This window comes from Zootoca vivipara, chromosome 4, assembly GCF_963506605.1.
Source record: "Zootoca vivipara chromosome 4, rZooViv1.1, whole genome shotgun sequence".
Lineage (NCBI taxonomy): Eukaryota > Metazoa > Chordata > Lepidosauria > Squamata > Lacertidae > Zootoca > Zootoca vivipara.
The window spans coordinates 82734316-82760156 of record NC_083279.1 but is presented as its reverse complement, the minus strand read 5'-3'; the positions used below and the strand labels follow the sequence as shown (position 1 = coordinate 82760156).

Below are 25841 nucleotides of genomic sequence, written 5' to 3'. Positions count from 1 at the left end.
CAAAGCCATTAGCGGCACTCCTACAGGGCTCTCTGGCAGTGGGTCAGCCGCATCCTGGGAGGGTCCTTCTTCAGAGTGGCGCATACTGAGAGAGGCAGCCCCAGAGAGTGCCTGTGCCGCTGCCACTTTGCAAATATTGCTGTTAAACTCTACAAGATTGATAGTTTCCTGCTGTTAAATGGTATTTTCTACCACTGCGGCAAAGCGGAAGCGAAGCAAGCACTCTCCTATCCCGCCATGGCCTGGGAAGACCCTCCGTTCCCCTGGGTCCTCCATCAGAGCAAAACATGATTGTATGTAACGCTCTTGAGAGCCTCGGGAAGCATCAGCTCTCCCTCAAATAGCATCGAAAACTTGTGCCAGCCCCTTTTCTGCTCTATTCCTGCCCATCTAAACACTGTTGCTGCCTCCTCTGCCTTTTTGGCTTAACCATATGGATGATCAAATCAGGTTTCATGTAGTGAATGGGACAGCATTCCTCTCAATCAGCTTTAGCTATGTGATGACCTCACTGAGGACACAAGGTGTACATGAATAAGCAAACACTTCCGTAAGGGATGCTGAGAAGGAATGCCTAAAGGGAATCCTTTCTTTGGCAGAAAACGTGAAGAAGGAGAAAGTTAAGAAGAGCGTCTGCTCAACTCTGGGGCAAGTTAACACAGTAATTCAGAAATGTTCTGTGAAAACTGAAGCTCTCCATTTCTAGTTGCTTCTAGCAACAGTGGATTAAGCAGCAATCCTATGATAATTTACATAGCAAATTCCACTGCACCCAATGGGGCTATCTCCTGAGTAGACCTGTACAGGACTGCATTGCACACGTAATGTTCTGCTTGCCTACATGCATTTTTGTAAAAAGAGAGAGAGAAGAGCGTAGATTATGGCTCATACATGATCTCTCCTCCCCTTTGCTATCACGTAAGCCATCTCCTTTGTGATAATCTAATATCTCTATAGCAACTACACCAATTACTTACACGGGAGAATAACATCAGAGAAGTATATTTTTAGATGCCGTTTAATGTGTAATTTAGCAGCAGGAAACGAAAAAGGCGAGCCACCTCCATGCCAGCAAGTGCTTTAAGACCTACAAACCAGAATCTGAAGATGTCTGATTTAACCTTTGTTTCACACTTGTGCCAATCTCTTTTAATAATTATTTTCAAAGCCATACATTTTCTTGACACAATGTTTTATTTGCTTTTTGGATACACTAACTGCTCTAAATGAAAAAATTCCTTCAGTAGCACCTTAAAGACCAACTAAGTTTATATTTTGGTATGAGCTTTCGTGTGCATGCACACTTCTTCAGTATCTGAAGAATAATATTTCTGACCAGATGCAAGAACCTGGATATTGTTCCTGTTATGTATTCTAAGGGTCTTAGAATTAAGAACCCCCTTCAATCAACGTATCCCACAGAATATGCCAGGAAACTTTGCCACAGGTATCTGAAGAAGTGTGCATGCACACGAAAGCTCATACCAAAATATAAACTTAGTTGGTCTTTAAGGTGCTACTGAAGGAATTTTTTTATTTTGCTTCGACTCAGACCAACACGGCTACCTACCTGTAACTGCTCTAAATGAGTTCTGATCCCCCACCCCCATCCTGAGATCAATCTGATATAAGCCAGGTTATAAATATTTCAATTAATAAATAAAACACATATACAAAACCTGCTCTGCTTCAGCACATTTGAAAAGCTGTACATAACGCTCAGATCACAACTACCTGACATTTAGAGGACATCTGAAGTTTTTAAATGTGTGACATCTTAATGTATTTTAACTTTTTGTTGGAAGCCGCCCAGAGTGGCTGGGGAAACCCAGCCAGATGGGTGGGGTACAAATAAATTATTGTTGTTGTCTCTTCATCAGAGACCAAAGAGTTGATCCCACAAGTGAACCCGAGCTGTGAAAAGGATCAAAGAGGTGGTGTGTCAAGCAAATGTCTGTTTGCTTGACAGGATCACACTTCAAAATGATCGTAACAGATTAGACAACTGGGCCAAAACAAACAAGATGAATTTAAACAGGGAGAAATGTAAAGTACTACACTTGGGCAAAAAAAAAATGAAAGGCACAAATACAGGATGGGAGACACCTGGCTTGAGAGCAGTACATGTGAAAAGGATCTAGGAGTCTTGGTAGACCACAAACTTGACATGAGTCAACAGTGTGATGCAGCAGCTAAAAAAGCCAATGCAATTCTGGGCTGCATCAATAGGAGTATAGCGTCTAGGTCAAGGGAAGTAATAGTACCACTGTATTCCGCTCTGGTCAGACCTCACCTGGAATACTGTGTCCAGTTCTGGGGACCTCAGTTCAAGAAGGATACTGACAAGCTGGAACGTGTCCAGAGGAGGGCAACCAAAATGGTCAAAGGCTTGGAATCAATGCCTTATGAGGAACGGCTTAGGGAGCTGGGTATGTTTAGCCTGGAGAAGAGAAGGTTAAGGGGTGATATGATAGCCATGTTCAAATACCTATATAAAAGGATGTCATATAGAAGAGGGTGAAAGGTTGTTTTCTGCTGCTCCAGAGAAGCGGACACGGAGCAATGGATTCAAGCTACAAGAAATAAGATTCCACCTCAACATTAGGAAGAACTTCCTGACAGTAAGAGCTGTTCGACAGTGGAACTTGCTGACAAGAAGTGTGGTGGAGTCTTCTTCTTTGGAGCCATCTGTCAAGAATGCTTTGATGGTGTTTCCTGCTTGGCAGGGGGTTGGACTGGATGGCCCTTGTGGTCTCTTCCAACTCTATGATTCTATGATTCTGTTTCTATGCCATCCCCCCCCGCCCCCGCCCCCAATTTTGAAGTGCAATGCAGCAATTTCAAGTTTCAATCTCACAGACCTTTCATTTGTTCACATGACTGGCACCAGGAACTTGCTATGGGAACTCATGAGATTGATGCTTCACTGGAACCAGAGCCCTGAGTGATCCTAACACCATCTTAAGACAAGCCTGCTAGATTTAAGCATTAGCCTACCTTGCACAGTGCCTTAAACAAAGCACACCGCAAAGCAGAAGACACCAAAACCTGAAGGACAAGTTTTCAAGGTGAGGCTGCAGAGAGTGATGGATAGCAGCAAATGGATTATTTACAGTGATTTGGGGTCCAGTCGGGCAGCTGCTGATAAATGTGGCCATCCATAGCAGAGAGAGAAATGCCAGTGGCCTTCCCTCTTCGTAGTCACTAGAACGATAAAACCTTGGTTCTCTGTTCAAGAAACTCCCTGCATGAATATGGATTAGGGAGGCTCAACTACAGCTGTGGGAAATCAAAAACACCATAAGGCAAGCATGTAAACAGAATGCATTTAAGCTTCAGTGCGGTTCGGGGATGAAGGGAGCGGATAGCTTGTGATTTATCTATTTATTTTTATGTAGTGTTCAAAGTGTGGCCCCTTGGAGCCAGAAAAAAAGGTTTGCCTCCTTAAAACAGCTTTCTCAAATCCCTCCCTTCTTGTTTATGTTGGACTGGGTACTTAGAAGGCAACATCCAAATATTTTAAATTATAATATCTTAAAATATGCCAAGGCTCATCCTCAATTGGTTTGCGATCATTCCCCCCCCCCTCCCATCACACAAACCTTGAAGGAATTTCCTTGCCTCTTAAGCATGCTGGAACTACGGGCAAAGGAAGCTGATTGATGGATAATTATCTTCCAGAGAAATTCTTTGCATCAAGCTGTCAGGTACTTAGAAATAACAATCACCTGGAAAGTTTGGGGGGTGGGGTGAAAAACATTTGCCTGCTATGACTTGAATTTTTTTTTTAGGGATTAGACAAGCTAATTTTTTATGTACTGAAATCTGACTGGATTTTGAGATGGCTGAACAGATGTAGTTACATGATTGTTAAGTACCCCACTACTACCGGCTCAACATATGTATTAAATAAACAGAAGATAGTACAAGTCTCCAGTCCTCTTTCCTCCAAAGAGGACTGCCTTAAGAAAAATGGTCTCTCATCAACTCCCATGAGGGATCCTGCCACTCAAAAACAATGGACTTGGGCACTTCCACCTCACATGTATGTAACCAGCACCCCAAACACAGCCTCTCTCTACATTTCCTTCTTCCATGTCTCCACGACTGATGGTTTCGTAAGTAAGTACCATACAGCTCCGTGAATCTTCCCAGCATTTAGCCTATTAAGTTCAAAGTTGCCACAATCTCTGGCCCCTCATTCCAGCCTCAATCTGCAGCGAGAGTAACAATCCCAAGTCAGTAGAAATACAATTGCTTATTCCACCTGTGCATACCATACCAAAATTGTCCCGTCCACCCCAAGTCAACTGCCCAGTGATCACCATATAACTACCAGTCACCTAGACCAACCTTTATGTTACTGAGAAAACAATATCCTTACTATGCTATTGTCTAGAGGAGTTTAATAGGGCCAGAGGGAGCGGAAGGGTGTTACCTTATAGATATCCAGGAATCCACACTGATGGTCAAATCGCGTGTAGAGCTCGTTGAGCATGCTGATCACCTGCATGGGAGTGCACTGGGCGCAGACCGCTGTGAAGCCAACTATGTCAGAAAAGAGCATGGTGACGTCATCGAACTTCCTGGCCTGAACTTGCTGCCCTTGCCACAGCTGCTGAGCCACTTCTTCCGGGAAGATGGAAATAAGGAGATCCACCGTTTTCTTCTTCTCTTCTTCCAGGGCTTGGTGTGTTTGTTCCAGCGTTGCCTTCAGTTTGTCCATCCGTTTCTTCAAGCCGTCCTGGGCTTTGGCCTGCTCCCCAACGAGGATGACGTCGCGGGTGGCATCGTGAATTGGTATGTCTGAAAGGTGGAGGCCTCGGCCCATGAGCTCATCCAGCTTGTCCACACAAGGAGAGCCCAGAAACAAAATGGAGTTTGATTCCGGGACGTGAATCATTTGTCCTTTGATTTCCATCACCTGCAAAGTACACAAATGCAGTAATAATATATAGAGAGATATATACATATAAGCAATTATGCATGGCTAGAAATCTCAAAGTAAGCTTTCAAATCTGTCGAAGGTCCAAAGGGGAATTTCAATGTGCTTCCTGGGATGCACAGAACTACAGTTACAAACTATATTGGGAGGTCGTCAAATCCCTGCTCAGTGCAGGATGCAACTGCAGAATCCCTGACAGAAGAACTTCCAAGAATCTGCTTCAATACCTCCAGAGAAGAAGAGTCCGCCACCCAACCAGCCACTGTTTGGGAGGGCTCTATTGTATCATTAACACCAGGAAACACATATAAACATCAGCTTGCAGGTTCAACTAATTTGCCCATTATACATTCTCTGTACATATCTAAAGTCTGTACAGTCGTACCTCGGAAGTCGAACGGAATCCTTTCGACTTCCAAAATGTTCAGAAACCAAGGTGTGGCTTCCGATTGGCTGAAGGAGCTCCTGTAGCCAATCGGAAGCCACGGAAGCCATGACGGACGTTCGGGTTCCAAAGAACTTTCACAAACCAGAACACTCACTTCCGGGTTTGCAGCATTCAGGGGCCAAAATGTTTGACTCACAAGGCATTCGGGATCCAAGGTGTGACTGTATATAGATCTTCCTGGTAGCTAATTCTCAGGACTACCGACAATGCTCAAGAATGCTGATAAATTACACCAGAAGACAGCACCCCCCCCCAAAAAAAACAAAGAAAATACAGAGAAAGAAAATACACGATGAAAATTGCAGATTAAGTAGGGAGTTCATCAAAGTTGCAAGGGAATTAATAAGTTTTCATAAGGTTTTTTTAAATGTAAAGATGTAGTTAGAGAGACACGTGCTAGGCCACAGGGTCACCCCGAAAGCGCAATTGTCTGCTGACTGAAAGCGGGATCCCCAGATGGAGGGCTGATTCACACACTGTCTTCCTAATGAGGGAACTCATGTCTCTGCATCCCATCCCATCTGTTGGGAGTAAAGAGCATATCCAGCATAATTGCATGTAGGTGGTCCTGGATGTAGCAGCTGTTGGTACACCAAGATATTAAAATGCTCACCTCATTTTTTATTTTAAAAACCATATCATACTTGATCTGTAAATAAGTTGAAAAGGCCACATTAGGAGAAGGTTGAAACTCTGCAGAACAGAAGAAACTTGCTCAGCAGTTTGCAATCTGGGTTTTGATGTCTCTCCCAGGCTTACTCATGTTTTGCTGCTCCGTGCACAAAAACGGCTGCTACTTTAAAAGATTTTACATTCATTTGGTTTTGGTAACATGCATCCAGGATTCAGTTATCGGCATGCCACTGCAAAGTTTGTGGCAGACACTCACTAATAGGATGTTGGAGGAGTAAACTTGGCCAGCCCTGTTCATGTCCCAAAGAGTGTTAGTATTAATTATCAGTATTATTTTACTTAATACAGCATTAACATTATTTATGTATTTATCTATTTATTTAGCTGCCACTCTTCTGCTTATTAATATAATTATTATTATTACACCATCAGTGTGCAAGGTATGGAACAGCATAAGAGAAACAAGCTGTAAAAGAAGAAGAAGATAGTGTTCCCCGTACACAAACATCTTTTTAATAACAAATTTAGTTGTATCATAAAAGTTGCACTTGCAACATCTTTTGTCAACCTGGAACTAGAGAGCTTATTAACTCTGGTAACTGTGAACATTTGCTCCACAAGAGTTTGTCCTCACAGGGTTTTTTCTGGTCCTTGACTATAACATTGCAAAATTGTTCCCAGCATGAAATGAAATCCCAAAAGACTCACAAAAAGTAATTTAGGGGAAAGGGAATCAAATAGAAAGAGACCAATTTCAAAGTGTGATGGGGGGAATACAATCATTTAAATTCTTGAGACGTTCACAAAGTTAACCTGTTCAAATATATTGGTGAGGAACCTTCATATTTAGAAAATACCTTGTTAGGCAATGCACTATAAAGATTTGTGATGCTGGGGGTTGCTTCTGATTAAACATGCGTAGGACTGCTCTGTCACAATATTCTGGAATTATTATTATTTAAATGTGTTTAAATGTCTCACATCGACTCCTAAACTGCTGCTAGATATGGACCCAGTGAATTTCCTCTCCTCATACTCTGAGACCAATGTAAGGCCAAAGAGGAAATGAGTTCGTTCTCTCTCAATAAAGGCAACTGCTTGAATCTCTTAAGTGATGGTGGAGCAACCATTTAAAGCAGGGATGTATAACTTCAGCCCCCATGCCCTCAATACAGCCCTGCAGAACTCTTTTTTTGGGCCTTGGGACTCTCTCTATATACCTCCTCCTTAGCCACACAACTTTTCTCTAGACCTCAAACCTCACCATTCCCACTTCACAGCCTGGCTGCAATGTGCACTTGAACTCTGATAATACCTCTTGCTTGCCTTGCTGGAGGTTACAGAGCTCTGTATGTATCGGAACTAGCCTACTGTTGAAAAAGTAAAATTCATCGCTCCATCCACTTTGGCTGCACCCGGAAGGTTGTCCAACCCAAATGTGGCCACCAGAAGGTTGCCCTGATGGAAACATGGTCCTCAGGCTGAAAAAGGTCCGCCCTGGCTTAAAGTGATTTCATGTGCCTTGTGAGAGCAAGCCTTTCATTTGATGCTAACGGGTTTTATCTTTCAGCCTTCTCTAGCATCAGGTCCTGGTTTTCAAACATTTGCAGTCATCATCCTTGCAAGCACGTAATAACCTCACACCTAATTTGAGATAAAAAAAATCTTTCCAGTAGCACCTTAGAGACCAACTAAGTTTGTCACAGGTATGAGCTTCCGTGTGCATGCACACTTCTTCAGATACATGAGCCCCGAGTTTGGACTACATTTAGACCCAAGACTCTAGAATTGTCAAAGCTATCTCCTATTAATTCCTCCTTCATGCTGTATCAAAATCCAAGATGATGATGATGCTATCTAAAGAAGTGTGCATGCACACGAAAGCTCATACCTATGACAAACTTAGTTGGTCTCCAAGGTGCTACTGGAAGGATTTTTTTATTTTGTTTTGACAGCATCAGACCAACACGGCTACCTACCTGTAACTAGTACCTAATTTGAGAGTAAGCAATAGCTGACCTTCGGTGTATGTTAAGGGCCATCTAAACTTATTACGAAAACTAGTTGTTAAGATAGCACTACCAGAGTATTTTCATTGTGCACTTTGCATACATTATATCTGTAAGCACCCAAAACGGGCACCTCTAGCTTGACACATTGGGTCATTTGTATGAAAAATTGCTCTTTGCTTTTAAATTTGTTTAAATTGTTGTAAATTGTTGTAACCTGCCCTAGCATCTTAGGGTAAAAGGTGGCTAACTGATCAGTCATCTAGTTACAGGTAGGTAGCTGTGTTGGTCTGCCGTAGTCGAAACAAACAAAATAAATAAATTCCTTCCAGTAGCACCTTAGAGACCAACTAAGTTTGTCATTGGTATGAGCTTTCGGGTGCATGCACACTTCTTCAGATAGCATCATCATCATCTTGGACTCCGATACAGCATGAAGGAGTAATTCATAGGAGATAGCTTTGACAATCCTAGTGTCTTGGGTCTAAATGTAGTCCAAACTCAGGGGACCAGGAGCAGGATTCATGATAGGAGTTCATGATAAGAGACTTTCACTTCTACCTCCAAGGATATTACAGACCTATTTATCAAATATGATAATCCCTTAAGAGCCCCACACCACACCAAGGATGACAGAGCTGAATAGGGACTCCCATTAAATCCTACAGCAGATATTGGGAACCTAGGAAACCTGTAGACCTCCAGAAGTTGTTGGACCACAATTCCCATCATTCCTTACCACTGGCCATCCCGGCTTTGGCTGATGACAGTTCAACAATATCTGTAGGTAGGGATGAACAAATCTGCTAGTGTGGCACAACCGTTAGAGTAATGGACTAGGACCTGGGAAGCCAGAGTTCAAATCCCCACTCATCCATGAAGATCTCTGGGTGACCTTGGGCCAGTCACTGCATCTCATCCTAACCTACCTCACAGGGTTGTTGTGAGGATTAAATGAAGACACACAGAACCATGTGCACCACCTTGAGGTCCTTGGAGAAAAAAGGTGGGATATAAATGCAATAAATTATAATTTTGGTTTCTCTCAGTTTCAAATTTTTCCAGTCTAAACTTCAGTTCTCCACATTTCCATGTCAGTTTGCAAGTATTTTCTTAAATACTCATGAAAACTCACCAGCTTTTTAGTGTGAATATCTCCTAATATACACAATTCATGTGTAATTTTGCCCTATATGCACATTTTTGCAATTTCCTGTAAAACAATGAATTTTTTTCCACCAATCTATGCATTTTTGTGTACAATTAATCGTAGCATATGTATTTTTTGTAAGTGTGAGGGACAGGAACTATAGACTACCCCCTCCCATCGTGACAACGAGTTCCTCTCCAAGCACCAGTGGGAGTGGGGAGGGAGATGATTCCAGCGGAGAAACAGGAAGCAGAGGGCAGGGGTCTGACAGGGTCACAGAGCCCCTGCGCCGACCAGGAGAGGAAGGAAGGGAAAGGGAAAGAGGGAGGTCGGAAAGCACAGCCAGGAGACCCATCCCTCCAGTTCCGGAGTTGCGCGTGAAGAAGAGGGGGAGGAGATTGGGGATCCCAAGACTACTTTGTTGGAGGAAAACGTGGGAATCCCCATTCTGGGGTACTGACCCAGACTGAGAACATGTATATTGTATAGCTGCCGCACTGTAAATAGTCTGCACATAATAAAAGCATGAAAAGGCAACGTCTTGGCGTCGTTACTCTAGAGTAGCCACCAGCGATCCTGTGACAGTAAGCATCCCTTGCCTGGAGAACTACATTATAAAATATGGAGAAGAGCAAATTAGGAAGGATGGCCATGTTGCCATTCCCTTGCAAACTAGGTAGACACCCTTTTAAGTACAAACTAAATCACATTTCTCCCCATTGCTACCCAGAAGGCACTATGCTGACGATCTTGGCCCTAGAAGACTACTCATGTGTTAAAACCCAATAACATACTTGAACATTGCAATAAACATGGCAACAGAGATAAGCAGCAGTTTTGATCATATGATTAGGACATTGTGCAGTGAGCTTTATAGGGGGGGGCATAAAGATTCTTGGTGCCCCCCCCTCGACCATAAAAAGGTGGCACCTTTTGTCTGATCTCCCCCCATTTGAGCTTCCAGCCGAGTGAATTGTCAAGAGACATTATTCCTCGCCGCAGAAGAGCTACCGTTACAAATTTCAAGTTATTTATAGAAGTCTCCAGGGTGTTATGCAATGTGCAACAGACTTCCAACCCCCGAGACAGCAAATTTAGCCTTTTTGATTTATCTGTGATGCAGGAGAAACAGCATCAGGAATGCAAGCAGCTGTTATTAAGGGAGAGGGAGGAGACATGTGGGATTGATAAACGTCAGCCAATTTGCTGTGAAAAGAAGATAAACGTGGAAGATAAAAGAACACACCCATTAAAGAACTGCAGAGCCAATTAGCCAACAAAGGTTGCCTTCCCAGTGATGCAGCACCCACAAAACAGACACCTGCTTGGCTTTCGGAATATGGAGTTTCAAGCAGGGGTTCTGAAAAGATGCGGGCCCCTTATTGTGTTTCGGAGCACGGAATACGGCATCTAATAAAGAATGCAGCAGCTTGAGCACATTCATGAGAACCTCGAGGCTGAATAAGACATTAGTCCAAATACAGGAGCTATTTCCCAACTCTTCATGTAATAAGGAAAAAAGCACTGCCTGCTTGGATCATATACACTTGGGGGAGGATGAAGAGGTGGTGTATCACTTCAGCTAGCAGATGAGGGATGCCGAAATAAAAATTAAATAAAATTAACATGATAAGATAACAATCCCTCACAACAACATCAACAACAAAATAAGCACAATAGGAGGGAGGGGGGGAGTTTCATTTGGAAACTTGGATTTATGGGTTGTTGTTTTTAAATATTAACTTTTTATATTCACAATAATATTTTATTATAAAAATCTGATGGATGCATGACTCTTTGTTGATGCCCTAAATCTCAGTATGGTTGCATCTGCACCATTCATTTAAAGCACTTATACCACTTTAACAGCCGTGGTTTTTCGCAATGAATTCTGGGAACTGTAGCTCCATGAGTGTTGCCCTAACAACGGTCTAGTTGTTCGGGATAAGTTCCCATGACTGTGACTCAAGGACATGGACAAGATGCTTTAGGGAGTTTGGTTAACCACTTGCCTTCTTGATCCTAGTCTAGAAAGCTAGGAGGACTGGGCTGATGGGGCAACTCCTGGAAGTGGCAAGTGCTTTGTTGAGGGAGGCAGTGTTCCCATTTCACTGGGACATACACTATGGTTCATTTCACATTTTTTTCTAGGGTGGTAACACCACTTGCTCTCTTGTTTACCCTCAGAACCCAGCATCTCCTACCCTGTTGCATTCCTGTCCCACCTGCCTCCCACTTCAGCTGCGAGTCCAGCTTTTCATAGTGGTTGCTTGTAGCAAATTTTGGAGGAGGAGAAGAAGACGAAGACGAGGAGGAGGAGGAGGAGGAGTAGTTTGGATTTGATATCCCGCTTTATCACTACCCGAAGGAGTCTCAAAGCGGCTAACATTCTCCTTTCCCTTCCTCCCCCACAACAAACACTCTGTGAGGTGAGTGGGGCTGAGAGACTTCAAAGAAGTGTGACTAGCCCAAGGTCACCCAGTGGAGGAGCGGAGACGCAAACCCAGTTCCCCAGATTACGAGTCTTAACTCTTAACACTACACCACACTGGCTTTCCACTCAAACACAGATCAACAGCACTGTTGTCTCAATAATTCTGGAACTGTGCTGTGGTAGATGATTAGCTGTTCAACCCTCCCATCATTTTTTTAAAAAAGGTAAAGGACCCCTGGACGGTTAAGTCCAGTCAAAGGCAACTATGGGGTTGTGGCACTCATCTCGCTTTCAGGCCGAGGGAACCGGTGTTTGTCCACAGACAGCTTTGCAGGTCATGTAGCCAGCATGACTAAACTGCTGCTGGTGCATGGAGGACCGTGACAAGTGCGAGAGCACACAGATACGCTGTTAACCTTCCCACCGCAATGGTACCTATTTATCTACTTGCACTGGTATGCTTTTGAACTGCCAGGTTGTCAAGAGCTGGGACCGAGCAACGAGAGCTCACCCTGTCATGGGGATTCAAACCACCAACCTTCCGATCGGCAAGCCCAAGAGGCTCAGTGGTTTAGACCACAGCGCCACCCACGTCATTACCACTGCAATGAGCCACTTAAGGCCAGATACATAACTGCTCTTCCAAAGTTGCCTGGCTTACCTCTTCCATTCTTTCCCTTTGTATGAAGCACTGTGTGCTGCCTTACTCTAACATTGGGGCACACAAGCTGCTTTTTAGGTGGTGGTGGGGAGAGAAGCAACCCCCTCCCTTCTTCCACAACAACAGCAGCTATGGCAACAAAAGTTTTTACAGGGAACTGGGGTGGGTGGATGAGTGTGTCTCCAACAGCTTCAACCAGCAGGTCTTCCAGTTAACAGGAGAGGAACTTTTCCTTTTGAGGGGTGGGGGGATGAAAGTACTGTGTGTGCCAGTGCTGCTGGGCATGTATGTTCCTTTTCCATCTCTGGAGTGAAGGCAGGGCTTTTTTACAGCCAGAACTCACCAGAACTCAGTTCTGGCACCTCTCAGGTGGGCACCTTTTCCATTATAAGAGAACAAGGGAGGCGTTCATGGTGAGTTCTGGCACCTCTTTTTCAAGAAAGATAGCACTGGCCGTGGAGGCAGTAAAAAAACTCTCCCCACTCTAGAGCAGTAGCAAAAGCAGAAACTCTTTACAGGAAGGAGGAACCAAGGAAAGTCCCCGAGAAGCAGGTTGTCTACTGCCCTGGTCCTCAGTTGGTGAGGATTGATCCAAGCTGGGTCGTAACAGGAGCGCTACCCCAAAATTTATGGTAAAAGGTTAAGAAATGGGTCCCCATATGCATATTTGGGATTAGAGTGGGTCCAGGGTATGAAAGACAGCTATATATTGTGTGGAGACCAGATACAGAACTGCACAGTTAGGAAAGAAGAGGCCTAGCACTAGCTACGGGTGCTGTGCTGTTGTTTTAGACTAGTCCTTTGCTACTGTTAAGGGACCCAGGTGGCACTGTGGGTTAAACCACAGAGCCTAGGGCTTGCCGATCAGAAGGTCGGCGGTTCGAATCCCTGCGACGGGGTGAGCTCCTGTTGCTCGGTCCCAGCTCCTGCCAACCTAGCAGTTCAAAAGCACGTCAAAGTGCCAGTAGATAAATAGGTACCGCTACAGCGGGAAGGTAAACAGCGTTTCCATGTGCTGCTCTGGTTCGCCAGAAGCGGCTTTGTCATGCTGGCCACATGACCTGGAAGCTGTATGCCGGCTCCCTCGGCCAATAACACGAGATGAGCGCCGTAACCTGAGTCAGTCACGACTGGACCTAATGGTTAGGGGTCCCTTTGCTACTGTTGTCTGGAAGCTCCTTATGTGTAGATATAAGGAATACTCATTGTACATGATACAAACACAGACAAACAGGTTTTCCCCACAAAAGGAATATTCCTGTATAGGCACAGGGGACCTGTGGCCCTCCAGACTACAACTCCCATAATCCCTGCCCACTGGCCATCCTGGCTGAGGAAGAAGAGAGATGGGAGTCCGACGACGATTGGAGGACCACAGATCTTAGAATCATAGAGTTGGAAGAGCATCCAGTCCAACCCCCTGCCAAGCAGGAAACACCATCAAAACATTCCTGACAGATGGCTGTCAAGCCTCTGCTTAAAGACCTCCAAAGAAGGAGACTCCACCACACTCCTTGGCAGCAAATTCCACTGCCGAACAGCTCTTACTGTCAGGAAGTTCTTCCTAATGTTTAGGTGGAATCTTCTTTCTTGTAGCTTGTACATTGCTCCGTGTCCGCTTCTCTGGACCAGCAGAAAACAACCTTTCACCCTCCTCTATATGACATCCTTTTATATATTTGAACATGGCTATCATATCACCCCTTAACCTTCTCTTCTCCAGGCTAAACATACCCAGCACCTTAAGCCGTTCCTCATAAAGCATCGTTTCCAGGCCTTTGACCATTTTGGTTGCCCTCCTTTGGACACGTTCCAGCTTGTCAGTATCCTTCTTGAACTGTGGTGCCCAGAACTGGACAACTCCTGTTGTAGAGCAATTTGCCGCTTGTGAAGCAGCTCTTAGATAACAGCTTCACTCAGATGGCTCTCTTATGACATCAGTATGGCTGCTTTAAATACAGTTAACTTTCCCATCATCATTGATATAATCAGATAAGTTTTGCTTTAGGGATTTTGCAGGGTTTATTTTTATTTTATTTTTTTTAAAAAAAGGAGAATCAACAGTGGATTATGCTCCATGTGTTTCTTTAACCCACACGCCACCTGTGTTCCTAGTAGCTCCTGCTGTCCCACTCCCCTGGGCCAATACCAGGCCCCGAGGCAAGATCATGTTCCTAATAACTGTATCTTCCCAAGCTCCCTCCTTTGCAAAGAGATCTTTATGGCAGATATTGCTTCTTCCTGCAAGAGACCACAGAAAGTTCTCATATATTCTTGCAGCCAAGCCTGCAATACAAACTGGCACACCATTCCTCTTAGGTTGGGAAAACCCTTTTACGATCGATTGAAAATTCTAGAAATTGTGTCACGATTCCTTCAGATAAGGAGGATTTTGTAAAATGTCCTGTAAGGTGGTTAGAGTGTCAGGCTAGGGTCATGAAGCTCACTAGGTGACCTTGGAGTCAGTCAGATGGCTCTCAACGTAGCCTACCCAACAGGGATGTTGTGGGGATTAAATGAGGTAAAGAACCATGTATGCTACCTTGAGCTCCTTCAAGAAAAATCTGGGATACAAAAGCAGTAAATAAGTAAGTCAAATAAATAAATCAGAAATATTGAAAGCACAGCAGTGGGATTTTTTTGTATTTTATATTTCACTTCATTATAGGTATGAAATCTACCTGCAGTAATAAAAACAACAACACAATTGTCTTGACACCCCTTGCTGAATTACTGAAATCCCTTGCTATGTGAAAATCGTTACAGGAAAGGTCTAGTAGCAAATACTGCAGAAGGTTTTCAGAGATGTGTTGTTGTTTAGTCGTTTAGTCGTGTCCGACTCTTCGTGACCCCATGGACCATAGCACGCCAGGCACTCCTGTCTTGCACTGCCTCCCACAGTTTGGTCAGACTCATGTTGGTAGCTTCGAGAACACTGTCCAACCATCTCATCCTCTGTCGCCCCCTTCTCCTAGTGCCCTCAATCTTTCCTAACATCAGGGTCTTTTCCAAGGATTCTTCTCTTCTCATGAGGTGGCCAAAGTATTGGAGCCTCAGCTTCACAATCTGTCCTTCCAGTGTTAAGAGATGTAGGTATTCTATAAAAAGTGTCACGAGAACCATAGTGAGATTGAACAGTGTGAGTGTGTGAGTGTGTGAGTGTGTGTGTGTGTGTGTGTGTGTTAGTAAGGAAACCCTTAATGTAAGTTTACAGCCACATCCAATTTAGAAATCAGGTCAGGACATTCTACTATAGTGAGTGAATTAATATAGTACGCAGCAGTCAGGTAAGAGCTTTTAGAAGGGAAGAAACTTAGGGCAGTGATAGGGACCCAGTGGCCCGCCAGATATTGTTGAACTACAAGTACAGATGTTGTTGAACTACAACTCCCATCACCATTGACAATTGCCCATACTGACTGGGATTGATAGGAGTTGGGAGTCCAACAAAATCTGGAGGGCCATGGATTTCCCTTTCCCTGATTTAAGCAGTGATTGCTGATGTCAGGACAGAGTGCAAGTACACAACTATGTCACCCATTCTCATCCGCAAAACATTGCAGAATGTGGCTTTCCTAAGACCACATTCTTTGTGGCAAGGGCAAGAAACAAAGTAAGGGCTTTGTAAGTCTCTGGTTGATCACTATGCTTCAACTGTGTTGTTAAATCACATGTTTTGATGCCAGGTGGGCATATTATCTGATATGGTAAAAAAAAAAGCAGATTTTCTCCAAGGTTTTTAGTACTGATATGCCTGTGTTGTCTTGACTTTTCTAGCACTGCATCTTTCCATTCCCCCTATGACAAATAATCAGTATTCACATCAAGGGAAACATAGAATACTGCACACCTATTCCTCCAGATTCAATTTCAGAAATATCGGCATACTTCCTGCAAGAGAATATTTTACAATAAATGCCAGAAATGCACTAGTAGGAATAATTCATACCCAAGTCTCAAAAGCTGGGATTTGTGATTTTGTTCAGGCAAACCATTCTATTTTTACTTGTGATTAAATCAGACCCAGGCGGCATCAAAAGCCCTTGCAGCTTCTTATGAATTATTTAATAAGAAATCTTTTTTTAAAAAAGTCCAGCCAAAACTGAAGCTTGAAGACTGCAACAGCTTCTCTTTATGACACACACCGTAGTAGTCTTTGTGCAAGTCTTTGTGCGAAATTCTTCTTCCTTTCCTTTCCTTGTCAAAAATGGAGCAACCATTTTTGGTGGTAGCCCTGAATTTTTCAAAAGTCCCTGAAAATGTCATTCCACCTCACCTCCAGAAAACCCAGGAAAGGAACTTTTAGCAAACTGAAGAGAGAGTTAACTTTTCTTCCGCAGAGAATCAGTGTAGTGTTTCATACAGCAGTATCACACCACTTTAAAAACCATCATGGCTTCTCACAGAGAACCTTGGGAACTGTAGCTTGTTAAGGGTGCAGAGAGTTGTTAATAAAGCTCTATTCCCTTCACAGAGCTGCAATTCCCAGAGTTCTCTGGAAAGGGGAATTGTTGTACAACACTGAGAACTGCAGCTCTGTTGGGAGAATAAGGATCTCCTAACACCTATCAACACCTTTTAACAAACTGCAGTTCCCAGGATTTTTCCGGGGAAGCCATGGCTATTTGACAGAAGTGCTAAGTGTATAGTGCAGATGGGATGTGTAACTTGCGGAGGGAGCTGTGAAATCTAGAGACAGGGCAATGAGTAGCAGAAGAGAGAAGTTTCACAGTGATGCAGTACTGCCTCCTGCTAGATATAATGTTGTTGTATAACTACGCAGAAAAGGTTAAGCAGAATTATTATTATCATTTTAAATGCCCACTTATTTATTCATGCACAGAGATTTGTGCATTTCCAGTTTTGCAACCAAATTAGCCACAGGATCTTTCCTGAAGCAATGCAGCCTCGCCGTTTGTGAATTAAATACCACAAAGAGATGTAAAGCTCCAAGTGTTGCTCGGAGGAGCGCTTTCATTAGTGCCACGAATTGAGGAACCTCGGCACTCATTACATCTCAATAAAGGTCTTCAGCTCAGGTAACATCACATTACTCAGAGAACAGGGTAAACAAATTGTTTTCAATGTACGCTGGGCAAATGCAGAACGGTGGATGGTTCTTTCATCTCGGGGTCTAAATGCCAATCAGAAGCCAGTCATTGTTGACAATGCGTATTGATAAATGTGCAGTGCTTATAAATGAGAGGAAGCACTTATGAAAGTTTGCCACCACCTCCATGGGCTAAGCAAAGTTCCTCGCAAGACTCTTGTACAGGATAAGGAACCCGTGGCCCTCCAGATGTTGGCAGATTACAACTCCCATCAGATCCGACCCCTGTTTTCCTGCCCTTTCTCTAGCATCTTGTCCACTGTGTAGGAAGAGAAAGGTGATTCAGCAACTGAGTTAGTTCAAAGCAACTGTTTTGCATTCTGCACTTGTTCAGGGACTCTAACCATGCCTTTGTCAAATAAACGTTACCCATGAAGGCATAAGGAAATCAGCCCTGAGTGCACACTGGAAGGACAGATCCTGAAGCTGAGGCTCCAATACTTTGGCCACCTCATGAGAAGAGAAGACTCCCTGGAAAAGACCCTGATGTTGGGAAAGATGGAGGGCACAAGGAGAAGGGGACGACAGAGGACGAGATGGTTGGACAGTGTTCTCGAAGCCACCAACATGAGACAGGGCCAAGCAGGAGACCACTGAGATACCACTATAACCACTGGCCAACACCCACCTTTTCCCAGGTCTAGCTCAGTACTCCCCCACCCAACTAAAAATTGAAACACCTCTGTACCAGCCCCAAATTCCTCTCATCACCTTGTTAGACCTGTCTCCTGGGATCATATCCACAAAATCATGAGCCCGTTTCATACATTATGGCAATGCATACCCATCAACTCTCCCAATCTGAGCAGGACATCCTGCAACTACAGAAGTCATCCCAGATTCTGAGTGGATCACAAAATGTCCTACTTTTGGGTCTAGCACTCTGGCATGAGCCCGTCTTGTGCCAGAGCGTCAGACCAAAAGACACTCATTTTTGAGTCTCGCGCAAATGAACTTATTTGTACCAGAGCAGTGGAACAAAAAAAATGAGCATCCCGATTCTGATCAGTGGGATGTTTGGAAGGTATGGCAATGTGGTGTGGTGGTGATGAGTGCTGAACTGGGGAGACCCAAGTTCAGATCCTCATCCAGCCATCAAGGTCACTGGCAGGCCCGGCTCTAGGTGCAGTCCCGGTGGTGCGGGGTGCCAGGGCACGGGGCCGACAGGGGGGGCGCTGCGCGGCAAAGCCGTGCGGAAGCCATGCTGCGCGCTGCGAGGGCGGGGGCGCCGGAGCAATCTCCGCGCCTCAGTGCCAGGGCGCCCGACCTGGTCACTGAATGACATAACCCTGTCCATCTAACCTACCTTGCAAGGTTGTTGTGAGAAGGTGGAGAGCAGAACCATGTACAGTATGAGATCCTTGGAGGAAGCGTAGGACACAAACATGTAATAAATAGCATGACCTGCTAACTGGCGGCTGAATGTGCAAATTGATTCTGCTGGAAAGCATTGGATTTGTGGTGTGGCGAGCAGATTGGAAAAGTTCTAGTCACACACAGCCGTTTGCAGTTATCAGCAAGCCAGCATAAACCAGCTCTCAAGAAGCATTTTGCAAAGCTCATGGCTTTGGGGAAAACCTTAATTCCTCTTTCAGTGCTGATGACAATCGCTCCCCACCTAGGCCTGGTGTTTAAATGAGTCTTGATTGCTAATCATATCATTACTGCAGGACATAGCTAGGTTCTGAGAAGGAGACTTCCTGTGGCTCATTTTCAGCGTCTCCACTGCACATAGTAACTTCTTTTGCTGAGACCTCCTGTTAGCACTCCTGCCACAGAGAACATAGTCTTTTCTCATCAGGGACGACAGGTCACAGCATCACTTAAGAGAGAGGTACTCTGCATGTCAGTGACTGATACCCCCTCCCCTTGGCCCTTGGGCAAGGTAAGTGGCTCTGCCACCAGCTCTTGTAGGAGAAAGTCACACCCATAAATGTATTCCAGTCGTACGAAGCTGAGACTCTGCACATTCACACTTAAGGTTAGCAGTTAGCCAGAGCAGAACAGCTTGCAGTTGGATTGAAATGAAAACGGGGGAAACGAAACAAGCTGGGGAGAAGGAAGAAGGCACTCTGCACATGGCTATGTGCCTTACATGAAGCAGAAATGGGAAGGAGACACCTTGGACTTTGCTGGGACATTTGAATCATAAGCAGTACATGCGGAGATCTGGGCTTTGCAGGTGCAAGGAACATGAACAGTAAAGGTCATCACGAGGGGGAAAGGGTAGGAAATGTACAGTAGACAGATGCACAACTGTAGAAAAATGGATAAAGCAAGGGGACTTGGGGGCACAATTTTCCTTGGGCTTGTACCGCTGATCTTAGGATCCAGGCTGACAGGTAGCCATCACTATCGCTGCTACCTTGGAATATAATGAATGTATTTTTGTCTTCTTTATAGGTGTGCAATATTTTGTGACTAGGGATGATGGGAACGGTGGATACCTCAAGAGTTACTTATCCCCACACCGAGGCCATAGTCCTCTATGTCCAATGGGATGTGGCAACATCAAAACAGAAGCTTAGAACTCTAGTATCAACTGAGAATCTTTCTTCAACTGTGCTGTGGATGGAGTTTAAATCTGCAAAACAAGAAGCACCCAGAGAGAGGAGCTCTTTATGGCTGTCATGGAATTCCTTCCCTACTTGCATCTTGTAGAAATGGATTAAAACAGATCCCAGTGGCTGAAAGGGAGCTACTATTTGACTGAATAAGGTTGGGATTTTGATCCAGCGTATTGGGGTTGCATTTTAATGATTTGTAAAGTATATATTTTAATGATGGGTTTTTTTATGTATTCGACCTTTAAAGAAAAAAGAAAAAAGCTGCTGCAATACACTGGAAGGGTTGGATGGGAATTGCCAGACTCCTGGCAGCAAGCAGGCAGTGGGATCTGGCTCTTAGCCTAACAAAACAAAAGGCAGCTTTCTTTTTTCTTTTTTTCTTTTTAAATATATTTTTATTAATTTTCCAATTAAAACCAATTATATCACATTCATTATTTCAAATTATACACATATATATATCAATCAAACCGAATGTTATGCCAAATCATCTAGAGAATTTTTTTTTGGGTTCCCATGCTTCAAGAAATTTGGGGATTCCTCGCAACCGTCCACTGCCGTCTTTTTTCTAAAGTTCAAATCGTCTCTCCAAGTTCATAATAATCCAGATCTTCCCCTTACAGTCACATAGATGTTTTCCACTTTCAACCGATTGTTTCCCAGCTGCTGAGATAAATATCAAACAAGGTTTCACAGATGTTCTTTCTCCTGTGTGGGTTAATCAGTCCAGCCTCCCCATAAATCTTCTTAGTCTGGAGCTCCCTGTTGCGTCGAAGCAGCGCCATCTTAAAAAGCTCAAATCACTTTCGTTTTCTCTCATAGCCATGTAGATTAACGATCTTTATAAAATTTACAGCTTTTCCAGGCAGAAGACCCAAACATCAAACCATAAACTCTTGGTAAATTAATGGATCTCCTTGCCCTATAGCTGAACTTAGCTTCAGGTCGCTGCTCCAATTCAAAGTGCGTCACAGCTCATAAATCCTCCGAACGCATCTAGGCACTCCTTCCATCCGACTAGGGGGGGGGGGGCTTTTCTCATCGGCAACTCCACATCTTTAAAAAATATGCTCAGTAACAACAGTTTATAAAGTTCAACTCACACAGTCTTTTGCTTCTCTTTCACTCCAAACAAGCCAGGACATCGCGTCTGGGAAGGTACGAAGTAACTCATATGAAGAAAAATTAAAAAAAACTCACTTCCCTTATCGCTCCGTCCCCATCAATCCTTCTTCCAGATGAAATACAGCCTTTGACTCCTCTCCCTCAGCAGCATAAATTTCTCAGCAGTAAACAGTGCTTCTTCCCCTCCTTCTGAAGTATGTCCATAGATTTAAGCCTAATTATCTTCTTTAACCATGGAAATCCCCGCCATGCAGATTAGCGTCCGGGAGTCCTGGCCCTCGTAAGTGCTTTTCAGCCCAAGCTCCCCCCACTCCATAAACAGTCGGAGTGGGTCTGGGGGCATCGCGGGCCAGCGGCCCCTCTCCGTAACCCCCGGAGAGGGTAGGGGGTTGCCATTTACTCCCCTAGCAACCGCCAAATTCCTTACGAAGGTCAGAGGGATGGAAAACAGGTCCGCCATTCCTGCCGGCGGAAACCGGAACCCCCAACAAAAGGCAGCTTTCCACGGAAACATTTTTAAAAGGTTTGATCCCTCCTTCGCCCTTGCAACAAGTAACTTTGGAGCCCTGCGAGATTTTTATGGATAACCCCGGTCAAATCACTGATTATTACTATTCCCAAGATCAAGCATTCAAAGCAGGTCGGCAGCAAAAAGCAAACGAAGAAACAAAAAAGGAATTATGACTATCGCCAGCAGGGAACAACTGGTGGAGTCAAGCCTTAGATTCCTGGTTGATCCCAAAAATGTAATTAGAATGGTATTTTTTTTAAAAAAATCCAAAGTTGGTTAAATGTTCCCCTCCGAAATCCCAGCTGGAAGCCCTTCTAAAGCTAGAAACTCACAGTGAGTGGGAAAGATTGTAGGGGCACAAAATGCAGCAAAGAAGGCAGAGGTCAATGCCAGGGCAAGAGCCTGTCTGGGAACTACTTTGTGGTCGTTGGAAGAATCGTGGGATATACGATTCAAAGTAAGCCACAGTCCAAAATATACTATGATTGAATGCAGGGATGCAGGAGTGTGGAACTAAATCCAGAGAACAGGTCAGATTCTCCCCCCCCCCCCGGCAAAGTTTGACAGGTGTAAAGTCACAAGGTTTTGCAGGTACCAGAAACAGGGTACCACTAAAAAGCTGATCGGCAATGCCTCCAGGTGAACTGTACCTTTACCTGCCCTACCCCTGATGTCGTACTTGATGTCAAATGTAGGGCAGGCAGATGTGGTTTTGCCAAAGCAGCCTCATGGGCTAAATGGGGAAGCCTGGTGGGTCTAATTAGGCCCACGGACCAGAGTTTTCCCACTACTTAGTTAAATGCAGACATGGTGGTTCATGTGGCTCAATTGTTCCTGTTGATCTGCACTGTGTGAACCAAACTCAGGACAGCAAACAGGTTCATGAGCCAGAATCTGCTGGGTCTCCAAGAGCAAAACCCTTGGCGAAAACAGTATGTCGCAGTATTCTGTCCAGCACCAAGCACAATGCAATAAATGCAATTAGGCAATTCCTATGCAGCTCTATTAGCAGCTCTATTATTTTCTTAGCATTGTGCAATATTGTTATTGGAATGGCAGGTTTTTCTTTTAATTCCGGTTTTTCTTTTAATTCCGGGTTGAATTCTCCTTCATCCGAAACCCATATGGCAATGCCAGGGATATCTGTCACCAGCATAAGTTTATTCAGACTAATGAAAACAAGTCAATTTTTCTGCTAGAAAATTAAATGTCACAAAAGTTAAAAGTTCTTTTTAAAAGGCTATTTGCTTTGGACTAGAGCCAAAACACTCAGCTCAATAGGACCGTTTAGTCTTTGTACAAGCTACAGAAAGAGTGGCAGGAGAAAATATATATGAAGGGTGTTTTTAAAAAGCAAGTAAAAGCTTTAATGGGTTCTTTCTGTAAGCTGTCTCCTGGCACAATAAAAGTAACATACTGAAATAAGCCTTTCTATATCTCCCAGGGTGTTCAGTGTGAAAGAATAACCTCAAAAGGTCAAGTTACTTCCTAGCTTTGTTCCTGTACACTACTACTTGGAACAGACTCATGTCTAGAAAGGAGGAGAAGGAAAAAACCTTCTATTCTATGGCTTTGTTCAGATGTACACGCTTTGGCTGTGACAAGGAGACTGGAAGCACCCACTTCCATTTTCATCTAACCACGGTTTCTCGTTTTGTCCAAAGCAGGACAAACTGTGGTTAGTTTAAACCATGTTTTGTCAAAAAAAAAAAAAAGCCAAGATCAAACCAGGTTTCTGATCCTGCCTTTTTTGGACAAACTATAGTTAACACGGCATAATTCCCTCTGAATTCATTGGGATTTACATCTGAGCAGACATGGATAAGATCAGGCATCCCCAAACTGCGGCCCTCCAGATGTTTTGGCCTACAACCCCCATGATCCCTAGCTAACAGGACCAGTGGTTGGGGAAGATGGGAAATGTAGTCCAAAACATCTGGAGGGACGAGGTTTGGGGATGCCTGGATAAGATTGTACCACTCAAATTATAAAATACAGGCACGCAACATATTTTGATTTAAAAAGAAATGCTTGCCCACTTTATGAGGAAGGGCCATAGCAGAGTGGAAGAGATTGTTCTGCATGCAAAAAGTTCCAGGTTCAATTCCTGGGACCTCCAATAGGGCTGAGAGAGACTTCCTGTCTGAAACTCTGGTATAAGGCAGCACCCTATCTTCCATTTCTAGTTAAAATGTCTCTAGTGCAATTCTCCGACTACCAAGCTGACTAAGAAACAGGAGAAAAACAACAACAAAGAAATCCAAATGCATCCACAAAAAGGATCTACATATGGAACTCTGAATCCTGGGCAAAGAATCCTACTTGAGGAAGGCGTTAGATTAGATGTTGTCTAACTCCTAGATTATGTAATCCATCAATATTCTTAAATGAAATCCAGAACACAGAGAGAGAAAAGATAATAGAAGAAAAGCCCCTATGTCAGAAAATTGTTTTGAGTCAGCACTTTTCATCTGCAACTGCTACATCCAATACTAAAAGCTTTTTGTTGATTTCAACCCATCTATCCAACCAGCTCCGTGGCACACAATTCATTGGGAAATTAATGGGAGTGGTGATTTGCACAACTGAATGATGTTTTTTTCAGATAGGCTTAAATAGTTTTTACTTCATTTATTGCATAATGTAAAATGTAGCATCCCAACCATCGTCCAGTTATATACATTCTTGCAATGAGCAGGCTACTGTATGCTAAATTAATCAATAAGTAATATGGAATTCCCTACTGCATACTCAAAGCGGTGTTTACTTTCCTCCATAAACTTGGGGGAAAAGAAGATTGCGTGTACAGATTCCAGCTCTACTAAAACCATCAATTACAAGGGCAACCTATTGTATCCACAGTACCTAGCAAATATTTTTTGATTAAACTGGGGAGTGGGGTTTTATTTTTTAAAAAATGTAATTATCAGAGGATTGTCCTAAACAAATAACTATTAAAAGATTAAAAGCCTTCCAAATGAAAATTATCAAAATGCGCTTTAGCAATAAACAAAGTACAGTGTTAATGAAAGAACCTTCCTCACCCAATTAATTCTCTCCTCCAAACAACAAAATTCTTCTGCACACACCTTATGAAGAAATCCATTGCTAGCCCAGGCAGATATTTTGTTCCTGTCAAAACGCTTTCTAAAGTCCCCCGCTCCCCGCACTTTTGTCTGTTGAACAGCAAAGTGTAATTCTATTTTCAACATACACAATAAACTGGAAATGAAAAGTCACATTGCTGTTATCATCATTAACCAAGCATTTCCAATTTCATACCAAGTTTCATCACTATAGCAAATCATTGTCCTATAATAAATTAAAGAAACGTACTTAAGATGAGCACACTCTAAATCACTTGCATTGCGCACACTGAAAAAGATGAAGTGTGGGTTTTTTTCATGCAGCTAAAGGGAAGGAAACTGCTTGGAGGAAACGGAATAATGCAATTAAAATACATGACCTCTTACCAATACATGTAGGACATCAAAGTAAGACTCGGATAGTTAATCTATATAATGGCACCAGGCTCCCAGAAACCATTGATTTGCCTTGTTACCATTTTGGATAAACAATGTGTTTGGTTCATGAAACAAATGTTTTCCTAACAAGTGTTCCCAGCACAGATCTTGCTGATGGAAAATGTTTTAACCTCTGTAAAGATTATGTGGCAGTGGGCGGAATCCACAAGGAAATTGTCTCCTGTAAATTATTGTAATTAACGCGAAAGAGCAGGATTCTAATTTACAACAATTAATTGAAATGCAATTTTATATTAACTTTATTTCATGTTTACATGCACCACAATACTGCACATTAAAATGGCACACAAGGGTTTTGATGCAACAGAACGCACACATAACCGCTTAAAAATATTACCTGTTATTTCATGGGGAAGGTAGGCCCCAGATTCACTCCTACTCTGCTATCCTCTTTTAAATGGTTGACTGGTTAAATGGTTGAGATTTTAAAAAGGGAACACTTATGTGTAATGCCGGCTGCTGGGCCTGGCTAGGGAATTGGCCATTCAGCTACTGTTTGTCATCCCGCATCTAACTAGTAACTATGCATGATCAAATCCCAGTCAAAACAAAGAAGATACGATCCAGCTAAACTGACACCACAATCCTGTACAAATCTACTCAGACGTCGGTCCCATTGAGTTCAATGGGGCTTGCTCTCAGCCTAAAGGTGAAGTTTTATTTCAGAGATGGAGAACATGTGGCCCACAAGATGTTGCGAGAT

The 25841-nt window shown here is 43.5% G+C and overlaps 1 protein-coding gene across 2 annotated transcripts in view; it reads right to left on the bottom strand.

Moving 5' to 3' along the window:
• Nucleotides 1–25841, bottom strand: part of GUCY1A2 (guanylate cyclase 1 soluble subunit alpha 2) — a 182191-nt gene that overhangs the window by 70825 nt on the left and 85525 nt on the right. For both annotated transcript variants that reach the window (XM_060273854.1, XM_035114362.2), the window contains exon 5: nucleotides 4439–4924. In XM_060273854.1, the coding sequence (XP_060129837.1) occupies nucleotides 4439–4924 (486 nt within the window). The remainder of the gene's footprint in view (nucleotides 1–4438; nucleotides 4925–25841) is intronic.